Raw genomic sequence first — 14,170 nt, 5'->3', positions numbered from 1 at the left:
CTTACACATTCCACTTAGTGTTTCTCAAACATTTTTCTCAGTTAATTCTTAGGACACCATTAGAAAACTGAGGTATAGTTTAAATTGCTTATATAAAGTCATATACCTCTAAAATATACACACATACCTATGTACATGTATATATTTCTTTTTTCCCCCCATCTTATTCGTCAGAAATCCTAATTACAGATTCCTGGAATTCTTGCTGGTCTTGATATTTTTTATTATTTTTTATTTTTGCAGGAATTATATTCCACAAAAAAACATCCCTAAGGAAGTGCCGACAGGTACTAAGTCATCTCCTGGTTGGTCCTGGGAGGCTGGCCCATTGGCTTCATCCTCATCTTCTCAGAATACACCTCTGGCTCAAGTGTTTGTCCCTTTGGAGTCTGTTAAGCCCAGTAAGTGCAGTTTCACCCTGTTATTTTCCTTTTCTCTATTAGATGCCTAGCATTATTTCCTCTGGATTCATAGGAATGGCTCTTAAACTGGGGAAGATGAGTGGTGGAAATTTTGCCTTGGGGCAGAGGATAAGGAGGTGACTTCATGTCTTTTAGTTAATATTTTCCTGAATGTTTTCTCTGTCTTGGAGTGGACATAGTGAAGGGTATTGACAGGCAGGATTTAATTAGGGAGTTTGAGTCTTCTTAGGGACATGATGTTCATTCATTTGGAATTCAAGAATGTAATGTTCAGTGTGACCTGAAATACCTCAGAAGAGGCGAAATTAGGAAGGGGACAATTTGGCTGGCGATTCTCCTCTTCTAGGGATCCTCATTAAGGCAGGAAAGTAGATGTTACCCTTTTCATAAAGGAAAGGAAACTGAAGGCCCAGCTAAGTATGGTGACTGCCTGTGCCCAGCGCTAGTATGTGAGCAGGAAACAACTGTGCTTTAGATCTTGGGCCTGGCCCTCTTGTGTGGGCATAGGGCCCTGTTGTGGCTTGGTGTGGTGAGGTTAGGCTATAGAGAGCCCTGGAACCAGGCAGAGGAAGTTAAACAGTCAGTAAGCAGTGGGAGCCCTTTGCATACTTACTTTGTTAATTTTTTTAAAAAGATTTTATTTATTTATTTATTTTTAGAGAGGGAAAGGAGGAAGAGAGAGAGAGAGAGAGAGAGAGAGAGAGAGAGAGAGAGAGAAATGTGTGGTTGCTAGGGGTCATAGCCTGCAACCCAGGCATGTGCCCTGACTGGGAATCGAACCTGCGACACTTTGGTTCACAGCCCGAGCTCAATCCACTGAGCTACGCCAGCCAGGGCTTGACTTTGTTAATTTTTGATATAAAAATAATCCACGTTCAGCCCTGGCTGGTGTGGCTCAGTGGTTGAGTGCCAGCCTGCAAAACAAAGGATTGAGGTTTCGATTCCCAGTCTAGGGCACATGCCTGGGTTGCAGGCCAGGCCCCCAGTAGGGGGCGTGTGAGAGGCATTAATGTTTCTCTCCCTCGTTTCCTCCCTCCCTTCCCCTTTAAAAATAAATAAATAAAATATAAAAAAAAAAAAGTCCGGACTTCTGGCCAAAATGGAGGCATAGGTAGATACACTGTGCCTCCTAGCACAACCAAGATAGGGACAACAACAATTTAGAAACAGAATAACAACCAGAACTGATAGAAAATTGAACTGTATGGAAGTCGGACAACCAAGAAATTAAAATAGACACGTTCATCCAGATCGGTAGGAGTGGCCGAGCTGGGCAGCTGGGCACAGGGTGAGGCCCAGACAGCAAAGAGCGTTAGGACTGCGCACGTAAGACATCTGGGGCGTGCAAGACTGCAGCGGGTGGACCCTGAGCGTGCAAGCAGCAGCTGGCAGACCCCAGCCAAGGGGTGGCAACTGGCAGACCCAGCGAGGCAGTGATTGTAAAGCAAGGCAGTGCATGCAACCCAAGATCCCAGTGCTGGGAAATAGAGCCTTGGGCACTGATGGAAAACACCTGTGGGGGTTGAGGCACAGGGAGAGATCCCAGCCTCACAAGGGAGATTGTTGGAAAGTCCCATGGGGTGCACAAGCCCACGCACATGGGAATTGGCACCAGAGGGGCCCAATTTGCTTGGAAGAAGTGATGGAAGGGACTGAGGTCCAACAGACAGCAGAGCAAGTGCCATTGTTCCCTCTAGGACCCCGCCCCCATATACAGCGTCACAACCCAGCAACTGGGGTGCCCTGCCCTGGTGAACACCTAAGGCTCCCGCCCCTCATATGTAACAGGCACGACTAGACCAAAGAAAAAAAAAGATGGCTCAAACAGAATTGAAAGCCCCACAACCAGTAATTTTAAGCGACTAAGAGATAGCCAACCTATCAGATGCACAGTTCAAAGCACTGGAGATCAGGATGCCCACAGAATTGGTTGATTTTGGTCACAAATTAGATGAAAAAATGAAGGCTACAATAAGTGAAATGAAGAGAAATGCACAGGGAACCAATAGTGATGGAATGAAAGCTAGGTCTCACATCAATGGAGTGGACCAGAAGGAAGAAAAAAACATACAATCAGAAAAGAATGAAGAAATACCAACAAAAAAATAAGGAGAGGCTTAGGAGCCTCCAGGACATCTTTAAACATTCCAACATCCAAGTTATAGGGGTACCAGAGGGGAAAAGGAAGAGCAACAAGAGGAAAACTTATTTGAACAAATAATAAAGGAGAACTTTCCCATTCTGGCAAAGGAAATAGACTTCCAGGAAGTTCAGGAAGCTCAGAGAGTCCCAAAGAAGTTGGACCCAAGGAGGAACACACCAAGGCACATCATAATTACATTAGCCAAGATTAAAATGAAGGAGAGAATCCTAGAAGCAGCAAGAGATAAGTGGATAGTAACCTACAAAGGAGTTCCCATCAGACTTGTCAGCTGATTTCTCAAAAGAGACCTTGCAGGCAAGAAGGGACTGGAAAGAAGTATTCCAAGTCATGAAAGCCAAGGACCTACACCCAAGATTGCTCTATCCAGCAAAGTTTTCCTTTAGAATGGTAGGGCAGATGAAGTGCTTCCCAGATAAGGTCAAGTTAAAGGAGTTCATCATCACCAAGCCCTTATTTTATGACATGTTAAAGGGACTTATCTAAGAAAAAGAAGATAAAAACGTGTATAGTAAAATGACAGCAAACTCACAATTATTAACAACCACACCTAAAACAAAACCAAAAGAAACTGAGCAAACAACTAGAACAGGAACAGAGCCACAGAAATGGAGATCACATGGAGGGTTAGCAACGGGAGTGGGAGGAGGAGAGAGGGGGAAAAGGTATGGAGAATAAGTAGCATAGATGGTAGGTAGAAAATAAACAGGGGAGGGCAAGAATAGTATGGGAAATGTAGAAGCTAAAGAACTTATGACACATGGATGTGAACTAAAGGGGAATGTGGGTGGGAGAGGGTGTGAGGGGTGGAAATGGGACAACTGTAATAGCATAATCAATAAAATACATTTAAAAAACGAAAAAATAATCCATGTTCAATGTTAGTTGATTGGTTTTGATAACTGTGCCGCGGTTTTATAAAATGTTAACATTTGGAGAAGCTGGGTGAAGGGTATATGGGAATTTTTTGTTACCTTTGTAACTTTTTACAAATCATAAATTATTAAAAACAAAGTAAAAAAAATTAAAAGCAAAAAAATACATGTTAAATGTGGAAATTTTAGAAAAGAGAATAGACTAGAAAATTAAAATCATCTGTACCATTATCATCCAGAGATGGAAGTTCTGTTAATGTCTTAATGTAGTTTTGTTTCTTTTCTCTTTTTCCTTTTCCTTTTCCTTTCCTTCTTATCCTCACCTGAGGACATGCTTATTAGTTTTAGAGAGAGGGAAAATGAGGGGGAGAGAGAGGGAGAGAAACATTGATGTGAGAGAGAAACATTTATTGGTTGCCTCTTGTACCTGCCCTGACCGAGGACCAAACCCCCAACCCAGTCATGTGCCCTGACCCCGAATGGAACTTGTGACCTCTCTGTTTATGGGGTGATGCTTCATCCAGTTGAGCCATACCAGTCAGGGCAACATTTAAACAATTTTGATCTGCATTGTCAAGCTTCCCTCCAGAAAGTTTGCCTTAACCCAGTGCTCTCACCCATAATCCCTTGTGGTTATTCTCAGTCTTTTGATTCTTCGGCAGTTTTATTGTTAAACTATATTTTTATTTATTTTTAACTGTATTTTTATATTTGCATTTTGATAAATGAAAGTTGGCATGAGACAAGGACTTATTAAAGTTTTTTTCCAGCTTGTTAGCCAGATGTCCGCTACTTATTAATCTGCCACCAGTTTTGAAATACATGCTATTAACATATTAAATCCTCATATTTGGGTCTGTTCTGTATGCTCTGGCTTATACCATTTTGCTTGAACTTCTGCTTTGTATATATCTTGAGTATTTGTTAATGTGAATAGCCCATTCTTCTCTCTCTCTGTTTTTAATGGTCAGTCTCATGATTCCCCGCCCCCACCCCCCAAATTAGCTTTAGAATCATTTCCTAGCCACATTAAAACAATCGTTTTAGTATTTCTGTTGGAATGCCATTAAACCTATTGATTTGATGAGATCTGCTGTCTGTGCAGTTTTGCGAAGTTGAATATAGGAGAGTATGTGTGTAGTCAAACACAAGAGATGGGAAGGACAGAAGCCCACATGTTCGCAGTGCTTATTTCTGGGTAGAATTAGGAGTGGTTTTTATTTTGTTCTTTGATATCCTGTATTTCCCATTGTGTTCATACATTATTTTGATCATAATCATATCTCCTTTTTAAAAAGTTCTTATTTAAAAAAAACACTTGGTAATGTGCTTAGGACGGTTGGATGGCGGGAGGGTCATAGGCATCCAACTAGAAGCACTGAGGACTTGGATTATGGCAGTGCAGAAGGTTAAGTCTAAGAGCTGCTGTGACCCGAGGAGCGAGGAGCGACAGCATTTGGTGAGATTGTACATGTCTTCTTCAGGCTTGGTTTTCTGGGGATTATAGCAGTACTAACCCTTCTGTTTGGCCCTTCTCTACCAGGCAGCCTGCCTCCAGTCATTGTGTATGACCGGAATGGATTCAGAATTCTGCTCCACTTTTCCCAGTTGGGGGCCCCGGGTCACCCTGAAGTTCAGGTGCTACTGCTGACCATGATGAGCACTGCCACTCAGCCTGTCTGGGACATCATGTTTCAAGTGGCTGTGCCAAAGGTGAGCCATCCGCTGGTCAGATTCTTTGAGCTTGTCAATAAAGGTTTTCATTTCTGAGTAACAGGTCCTTTGCTGGGACATTATCTGTTAGTTAGGTATAAAGACAGAATCTGCACTCAGTCATGTAAGATAAAATGGGAACTCTGTTGGCTCTTTTTACTGCAGATTCTTGATGTCTGGATCCAGGTAGGTTCTTCCATGATTCCTTAAGAATCTGTCTCATCCCATCTCCAAAGAGGACTTTGCTTTCCTCTTTGGAGCTTGTTCTCTGACAGACTCTCCACAAAGGAGAAAAATGGTACCAGCAGCTCCAGAATTACATGGTTCTTAGCCCTTTTCTCTCCGAAAGAAACTCTCCAATGCTATACACCTAAAACTAATACAAATAATATTGATTGTAAACTGTAATTGAAAAATTAAATATTTTAAAGATTAAATTAAATAATGAATATGGAAGAAGAAAAAAGAAAGAAAGAAACTCTTATCTGGCATGAAGCATGCAGACTGCCCAAGACAAGGATAGGATTGGCACTGTGGTGTTACCTGTATACACTGGCAATAATTTGGGTTCAGGGATATGAGGTACTCTGGCCAATTTGGATATTAGGTTTACCCCTTTCCAATGGGATGAGGGCTCCACTGATTAACAACCATACCAGAATCACAAATGGAGAAGGGGCATGTCCTAAATGGAAAGGTTCAAGGCAGACAAAATTAAAGATACATATTTTCTAATCCTTATGGTGATCATGTGGGACATATGCTGTGGTTACTTCTGTTTTTTTGTGTGTGTGTTTTTTTTTTAAGATTTTATTTTAAGAGAGGGAATGGAGGGAGAAAGAGAGAGAGAGAGAAACATCAATGTGCGGTTGCTGGGGGTCATGGCCTGCAACCCAGGTATGTTCCCTGACTGGGAATTGAACCTGCAACACTTTGGTTTGCAGCCTGCGCTCAATCCACTGAGCTACGGCAGCCAGGGGTTACTTCTGTTTTACGAATTATCAGTCAAAGGCTCAGAAAGGTTAAATATTTTGTCCAAGGTCATAGAGCTGGTGAGTGGCAGAGTTAGAATTCAACTCAAGATGTGCCCTTACTCTGCATGTGCCTCTTAGAAGCCACTCTCTGACTCACGTCAGACACATTCTGTATATGGGAGGAGTGGTCTTTTGCATCCTGTCATCAATGGGTGGGGTGTGGGTCAAGCTTTCCTGTTCACCTTATCTCCTTATTGAAGCTGTCATTTACTAGGAATGAGTTATATGTTGATTCCCCTGTCCCCCTGTAGTCAATGAGAGTGAAACTGCAGCCGGCATCCAGTTCCCAGCTCCCAGCATTCAGTCCTTTGATGCCACCAACCGTGATCTCTCAGATGCTGCTACTCGACAATCCACACAAAGTAGGTTCTGGTATCTTTAACACGAGGGAGCTGGGGCCCTGAACTGTGGGTTGGCAGCTTGGTACATGGACAGAGGCATAATGAGGTCTTGCTCTGAAGTCTCTAGTGTGGTTGGGAGTGGTGGTGGGTTGGTTCCTGCTAGAGTATGTTTTCTTCTGAGGCTTATTGAAAGAATACTCGTGACCAGATTGTCGTGTCTGGGAACCAAGGGAGTGACACAGACTCTCCCTAATACAAAGAGTCTTCCAAAAGGGTGATGCCTGTCTGTTGTCCTCAGCTGGTCTCTGAGCAGTGGTCCAACTTAGGATTGCACAAGTGGGAAAGGACTTGCAGGATGTGTGCCTAGCTCCCCTTGGGTTTTGGTCCCCAGGGGTCTAGGCCAGGGTATTCTGTCACAGTTGGGTGAAGCCCTCACCTGGCTCCAGTTAACATGAATATACTGCTCTTTGGTGACTACTGGATGGGGAAAGGCTTTTACTTTGTGCTTGTCTCTCTGTTGCTCCTTACTAATTTACCATCTTCTATCTTTGCCTAGGAGCCCATCCGGTTACGGTATAAGCTGACATTCAACCAGGGCGGACAGCCTTTCAGCGAAGTAGGAGAAGTGAAAGACTTTCCAGACCTGGCAGTCTTGGGTGCAGCCTAACTTTTCACAAGACACACCCTGCCATTCAAGTTTAGGCAGTGTTGTTTGTGCTGTCTAGATAGGACTAATAATGGTGACCTAGTGCAGAGTGCCCAGAGTTCTGTCCCGATTCAGGCTCTGGTTGCCAGCCACCAACCTCTGACTTGTTCTGCAGATTGTGTGTGTGTGTGTGTGTGGTATGGAGTTCAGGGGATGGAGGAACAGAACTTGGGATATGGGCAGTATGGGAAGTGCTAAAGCATTTGTGATAACCATCTGCTACAATCATATCTCTTTCTGCATATTTGGACACTGATCTCTCTGCTCAGGGTGAATGTTTTATAAGCCAAAGCTATTGTTGTTTTCATGTATTATCTTTTCATTCATCCACTGTGTGTCTTGTCAGCCTTCAAAAGTCTTGTTTGCTCCCAGGCTGCTAGTCTCAGGGACCTTAAAAGGGACCTACTTAGTTGGTTTTGGGGCAGAGTATATCTTTTGGGGCATTCTCTTTTAAGTAAGACCTTGTCTCCATTTCCATTAGAGAATGCTACTTGCAAGTGTTCCAGAATATCTTCTCAGTGGAATGCTTGTTGCACTGCTTTCCATGTGATGGGCTGCCACTAGACCAGAGGACCACTCCTGTGGGCCAATCATGTCCTTTACCACTGTGCCTTAGAATCACCCATAGATGGGCCCTCCAGGCCAGAGGGAAAACCAGATCCTAGGTCTCATTCAGGCCTCAGTTTCTGAGGGTTGTGCAGCTTGTCTGGGTCCTTACTCAGGACCCTCATCTCCATCCTTATCCTCTTTACAGGCATTTACCTAGAGCTCTTTGTGACACAGTGCTAGTTATTGTAAATCATAGCTACCAGGCTCCCCTGGAATGTTGCCTTCACAATCCAAGATGAAAAACTGTGATACAAATAGATATGAAAAGAGCTTAGTAGTGATTTAAGTGGTGACTAAGTACAGAAAGTCATTGAATAAATACCCGTGTAGCAAATATACTCTGTGGACTTTTGAGTAAGTAGGAGCTGCAAAAGCCATTGCATTTAGAGATGATAGGGTTAAAGGGAACTGTCAACTATTGAGGAAGTAAGGAAGACTTCATGAAGGATGTGAAATCTTAACAACTGTTTCAGTGAAGAGAGAAGCCCTGGGGATCTGAACAATGCTGGAAAGAGATGTGGATTTTTGTTTTGAAGGAAAATTCAGGTATACAATCCATACTTAGTACCTACTATGTGCTAGGCACTTCTTGCATGTTTTAGAGGTCCTACTTGGCCCAATTGGTGGGAGAAGAAAGCTGACCTTGGCTATGATGGCCTAATGAAAGACTTTAAAATTCTAGCAGCTCACCTGTTCTAGCAGAATTCTACCTCAGAAACCGTGAGGCGCCATTTGGGGCTTTTCATTATGAAACCTGGCACTCTGTAGACTGATCTTTCAATATCTACATTTAGTTGGAAATCTGCCAACACTAATTGGTGGGAAAGGTGCTATAAAAAAAACAAGGTATGCTAATTTTTAAGCAAATGTGAAAACTCATAAATGATGGGCTGATTTCTTCATTTGGCCTAATGCACATAAGGTTCATTTTAATCTAAAGTTACTTTTATGTTCACGTGCTCTGTATAGCTTTTATAGGCTCTAGCTACTTCATAGTCTATAATGACAGTGTTGGCCTAGGAAGAGTGATCCATTAAAATGCATGAATGAGGCTTACATGTGAAACAGTCTTATCCTGTTGTCAGAAGTAACTTGTGTGTGTCTGAACATTGTTCTGTCTTCTGGCAGTGGTGCTCTGCTTAGGTGGAGTTGGATAGGACAAGAGGGTTGGGGATAGGGTCCTGAAAGTGACTTTGGTTTACCTTATCAGTGCCTTCTAATTATCAGGTTCAGTGACCACTTAAGGTTCAACTCTTATCCTCTTAAGTATTTGAGCAACTACTATGAAGCAGGCACTGTTGTAGGCACTGTGGATACAGTAGTGACAGAGTCCTTGCCTTCCTGCATCTTCCATGCTAGTGAGGACAGGCAAGTCCCTATTACCTGGTAGAGGTAATCAGTAAGGCACTGATGATTAGTGTGTTCCTGTCCTGAACTCCTCTTCCGGGATTTATCTTACCCCTAGTTCTTTTCCTGCCTCTGTGCCTCTCCACCTGCCCTTAACTATGGTGTTTTCCCAGGGTTTAATCCTTAGGACTTCACTAAGCACATCTGGGCATTTAACCTCTAGATGGGGCCTAGACCTCCATCTCAAGCTTCTACCTCTGTGTTGACATCAGATCCATGTTTTAAGCTGGCAGTGGGTCTGTTTATCTTGAGGTTCCACTGTTACCTCAAACTCCCATTGCTTAGAATGGAACCCAGCCTTCTCCTTGTTTCCACCTACATTTTCTTTTATTTGAAAGCATCTATCTGATCCTTCATGGATCCTTCATTCCTGCTCCATCCATTCTACTTAATACTCTTGTCTCTAGTGTTTACTTCTACATACAACCATATCTTGCCCTCCCCTGTATTCACATTAGTCACCTGCCTCTCAGTTCTTTGAGCAGTGATACTTGCCACCACTAGAATTCTCTGACAATCTGTGTCATGAATCCCTTGCTGAAAAATTCTGCATGATTCTTAATGTCTGAAAAGCCTATGCAATCAAATTGAAGTTGCTTACAGTACCCTCCTGTAACTGTGCGACCTACCCACTGGCATCATCCGCCAAAAATAGAGCACACTTTCCACAGCCACAAGAAAGTTGGTCGGGTTTTTTTTTTAAAGAATATTGATTTGAGAGAAACACAAACATCGATTTGTTGTTCTACTTGTTTATGCATCCATTGGTTGATTCTTGTATGTGCCTTGGCTGGGAATTTTACCCTCAACTTTGGTGTATTGGTGTTACAGAACAAACAAGGGGGGCCTGGGACAATATACTATTATTGAAAGAAGGCCCCGGGTCCATTACGTCCGCCGCCCGAAGAAAGACGTCTCTCAATGCCAGAGATTTGTGAAAAGGAAAGGAAGTGTTTATTTAATGCTATACAAACTTAAAGTAGTGACCTAATGTCTTTATCAAAAATCCTAAAGTCCCTTAAAAGACCCACAAACAGACACAGTCCTTCCTTCCCCCTTTGCCCAGTCCAGAGTACCATATCTCAGGAAAGGAAATAGAAGTCCATGGCTCAGGCAGTCCTCTGGTTCTTCCCAGTTAGTACTCCATCTCGACTGGGAGACCTCCCTGGGTTCCCGGCACCCTCAGCTTGAGTCACCGGGATCTCTGCTAAAACCAGGTGGTGGTTCCCCCTTCTAAAGCTGCGGGGGTCCCCATTCTGGCAAAGGCACGTGGTCCTCTCTCCCCGGGCCACAGGAGTCCCCACTCTGTCAGGCCACGTGGTTCTCCCTATCTCAGGGCTGCGGGAAAGGAGAGTCCCCACTCCGTCCAGGCCGCGTGGTTCTCTCTCTCAGGGCTGCGGGAGTCTCCACTCTGTCAAGGACGCGTGGTTCTCTCTCTCTCAGGGCTGCGGGAATCTTCACTCTGCTAAAGCTGTGTAGTTCTCCCTCTCAGGGCTGCCGCATGGTTCTCCCCCTCAATGGCTGCCACCTCTGGGTTTTAAATTCCCGGGCCCGCCTTCCTCTGCAGCCCCATTTCCGACTCCTCCTACACTTGGGCACACTTGCCCTCAATCTGCTGTCTTCTCCAGCTTTTCTGGTCACCATCGTGGGTCTGGGCAGGTGTGGCCCCAAGTCCTGGAGCCAATCATCTCCAAGCTCCCATGCAGGTGCTGTAACTCCGGGGACCTGCCCCCCAGTTACACCTTGGTGGGGTAGTTACTTCCATTCCCTTGGCTCTGAGCATAGCCACAGCTATTTAACATATCTAAGTGACCAGCCAAAGGCTATAGATATGTTAAATGACCACACCAGAGCTTAGCTGCAAGGCTGTTGCTATGCAAAACAGCTCTCAATGGCCCTGCTCCATTTGTCCCTTCCCCAAACCCACACCCTGGGGGTGGGGTTAGAACATCCTAAAATCTGGACACCTTGAGTTCTGGATCCCATTTCAAATGCCCATTTGGGGTCCCCCCTCTTGGCTGCACCCTGTAACATTGGGATAACACTAACCAACTGAGCTACCCGAACAGGTAATTAACAAAACATTACCTGTCATGTTATTTGTGGAAGGACGCTCTGTGTGGCTTGGTCCCAGCTCCCACTCAGAGATCCACAGGACCCATGCCCACAGATAGGTTTACCCGTGGGGAATCAGGCCTGCAATGTACCTAGGCTGCTATAAGTCTTGCTTTTTGCTAAAACTCCCTCACTCTGAACTGAGGACATTTACTGCAAAGCAACTTCCTAAAAACCATGCTAAACCTTCCAAGGATGAGTGTAACTGGTCCAACTACTTTTGCCTTTTCATTTGCAAATATCCCTCTTCTGTGATATGATTACCAGTATCCTCTCCTTTGTTTTCTGTATAAGGTAACCACCTAAAGCAGCCTGTGCATAGTTAATGAGGATCTTCTTGTACTGTGCCCATTAAGACAATAAAAGCTCATTGGAGCGAGGGTCAAGGCTTTTGCTCCCCTTGAGAGAAAATCCATGCTGTCCTTTTTTGTCCACAGGACTCGATAGTCCATGTGCATATCTCATTTCATCCATAATGACGAGGACCTCACGAGCTGGGATCTGCATCAGTTATTTATTTATTTATTTATTTATATTTTTGAAATTGTTTTTCAATTACTGTTGTCCCTATTTTCCCCCATTATCTCCCCTTCCCTGCTCGCCCCCACCTCTCAAATCCCACATTCAGTCCTCCATACCCCTTGTCTTTGTCCACGGGTCCTTGATACATGTTCCTTGACTTGACTTTTCCCCTTCTTTCCCTGTTATCCACCTCCTCCCTCCCCTCTGGTTATTGTCACTTTGTTCCTTATTTCCATGTCTCTGGATCTATTTTGCTTGCTTCCTTGTTTTGGTGATTATGTTCCATTTATAGGTGAGATACCCGTCATGTCTTGATAATGTTTTCTCCTGTCCCTTTCCATACCTGTGCAGGTTACTCCTCCCTTTATTTCTTCAGTGAATGTAAAATGCTGCTTTATCTGTGTGTCACTGAGAGAGTAATGGGCAATGGAGAGAGTAAATGTTGAAAAACAGGATAAATGACTTAAGAACGAAAGAACATGACTTTTACCCATTAAAGATAATGTGAAATGAGAGAATACAAAAGGTAGACAGCAAAGGTGATATTCTAAAATGCAAAGAGTGCTGGACTACAGCAGTGTTTACAAGTCACAATTTTTTTTAATCCTCACCTAAGGATATGCTTATTGATTTTAGAGCAAGAGGAAGCGGGGAGGAGAGAGAGAAACAGTGTGAAACAGAAACGTGGATCAGTTGCCTCCTGTGCGCACCCTGAGTGGGGATTGAACCTACAACCCTGGTATGTGCCCTGGCCAGGAATTGAATCCTCAACCTTTTCTGTGCAGGATGATGCTCCAACCAACTGAATCACCTGGCCAGGGCACAAGTCACAAATTCTTTAAATATATTCCAATATAGAAGACACCCAGACCCCAAAATAGAAAATTCTGTCAATTAGGGGTCCTTTTTTTTTTTTAAACTAAAAAAAGGGCAAGATTGTGTCCTGGAATGCTGCCTATGGTTGGTTGGTTTGTTTTCTCTTTTTTAAAGGTAAGGTTTGACACTTCATCTGGAAAGAGGTGGAGCCAAGTAGGGACAAAGCAGGGAGTGTCTTTGATAAGATCATACAGTTAAGATACAATGTCAGCTGGAATGAAAAAAGCCAGGCCTTTTGCTGCCCTTGTTCAAGGCAGTCCCAATTCTACCATGTTCATCTGAATAAAGCTTGCATTTTAAACATGAGCATTTACCATGACTGGTGTGGCTCAGTGGGTTGTGTTATGCCCCAAACTAAAAGGGCACCAGTTCCATTCCTGGTCAAGGCACATGCCTGGGTTGCTGGCACCTGGTTGGGGGTGTGCCAGAGGCAATAGATCAATGTTTCTTGCACATTGATGTTTCTTTCCCTTTCCCTCTCCGTAAAAATAAAAATCTTTTAAAAAAATAAGCATTTTGTTACTTTGGTTTTTATTCTGGAATACTTCACCTTACTTCTAGAGGTTATTTTTAAAATTGATATAAGCCTTCTTAAAGTTGAGGTCTTCTGAAGCACCCAAAAGTTTATTTTTTTATTTTATTTTTTTGTTTATTTTTTATTTAATTTTTTAAAAAGGATTTGTGTGTGTGTTTTTAAGATTTTATTTATTTATTTTTAGAGAGGGAAGGGAGGAAGAGAAACATCAATATGCTGTAGCTGGGGGCCATGGCCTGCAACCCAGGCATGTTCCCTGACTGGGAATCAAACCTGCGATGCTTTAGTTTGCAGCCCACGCTCAGTCCACTGAGCTATGCCAGCCAGGGATAGAATTTGTTTATTTTTAGAGAGAGGATAAGGGAGGGAGAAAGGGAGTGGCTTCAGTCAGTTGCCTCTTGCATACAACTGGAGACCTGGCCCACAGCCCACATATGTGCCCTGACCGAGAATCAAACTGGTGACCTTTGGTTCACAAGCTGATGCTCAATTACTGAGCCATTCCAGCCAGGGTTCACAATTCATTTACTATTTGTGCTTGGCCTGTCTGCCTGGTTTCCATACAGGAACAGACTTGACTTGCTCATAAGTATTTAAAGTTTAACATTTTGGTGAGGTTCAGATTAACACTGAGACAAAGTAAACACCAAAAATTACAATCACCTTGTATTTCTATAACAAGAAACTTAAAATCATTAAGAATGTTCTATTTGCAATAGCACTGAAATCAATACAATACTTTGGAATAAATTTATAAAAAGTACAAGACTTTTACAATATACAATTACAAGATATTGCTGGGAGAAAGAAGATCTAAATTAGAGGTCCTCAACCAGGGGTGACTGTTTAAACTG

At 43.3% G+C, this 14,170-nt stretch overlaps 1 protein-coding gene across 3 annotated transcripts in view; it reads left to right on the top strand.

Annotated features, from left to right (window-relative positions):
* The window catches only part of GGA2 (golgi associated, gamma adaptin ear containing, ARF binding protein 2), a 33,753-nt gene extending 23,725 nt beyond the window's left edge, over positions 1-10,028 (top strand). For all 3 annotated transcript variants that reach the window (XM_045849134.1, XM_045849133.1, XM_045849132.1), the window contains 4 exons: positions 244-401; positions 5,002-5,171; positions 6,457-6,567; positions 7,103-10,028. In XM_045849134.1, the coding sequence (XP_045705090.1) occupies positions 244-401; positions 5,002-5,171; positions 6,457-6,567; positions 7,103-7,213 (550 nt within the window). In that variant the 3' untranslated portion in view covers positions 7,214-10,028. The remainder of the gene's footprint in view (positions 1-243; positions 402-5,001; positions 5,172-6,456; positions 6,568-7,102) is intronic.
* The last annotated feature ends 4,142 nt before the right edge of the window (positions 10,029-14,170 follow it).

Source organism: Phyllostomus hastatus, unplaced genomic scaffold, assembly GCF_019186645.2.
Source record: "Phyllostomus hastatus isolate PE091 unplaced genomic scaffold, TTU_PhHast_1.1 phas_contig_64, whole genome shotgun sequence".
Taxonomy (NCBI): domain Eukaryota; kingdom Metazoa; phylum Chordata; class Mammalia; order Chiroptera; family Phyllostomidae; genus Phyllostomus; species Phyllostomus hastatus.
The sequence above is the reverse complement of the archived record's forward strand: the minus strand, read 5'-3'. Positions and strand labels throughout refer to the sequence as shown.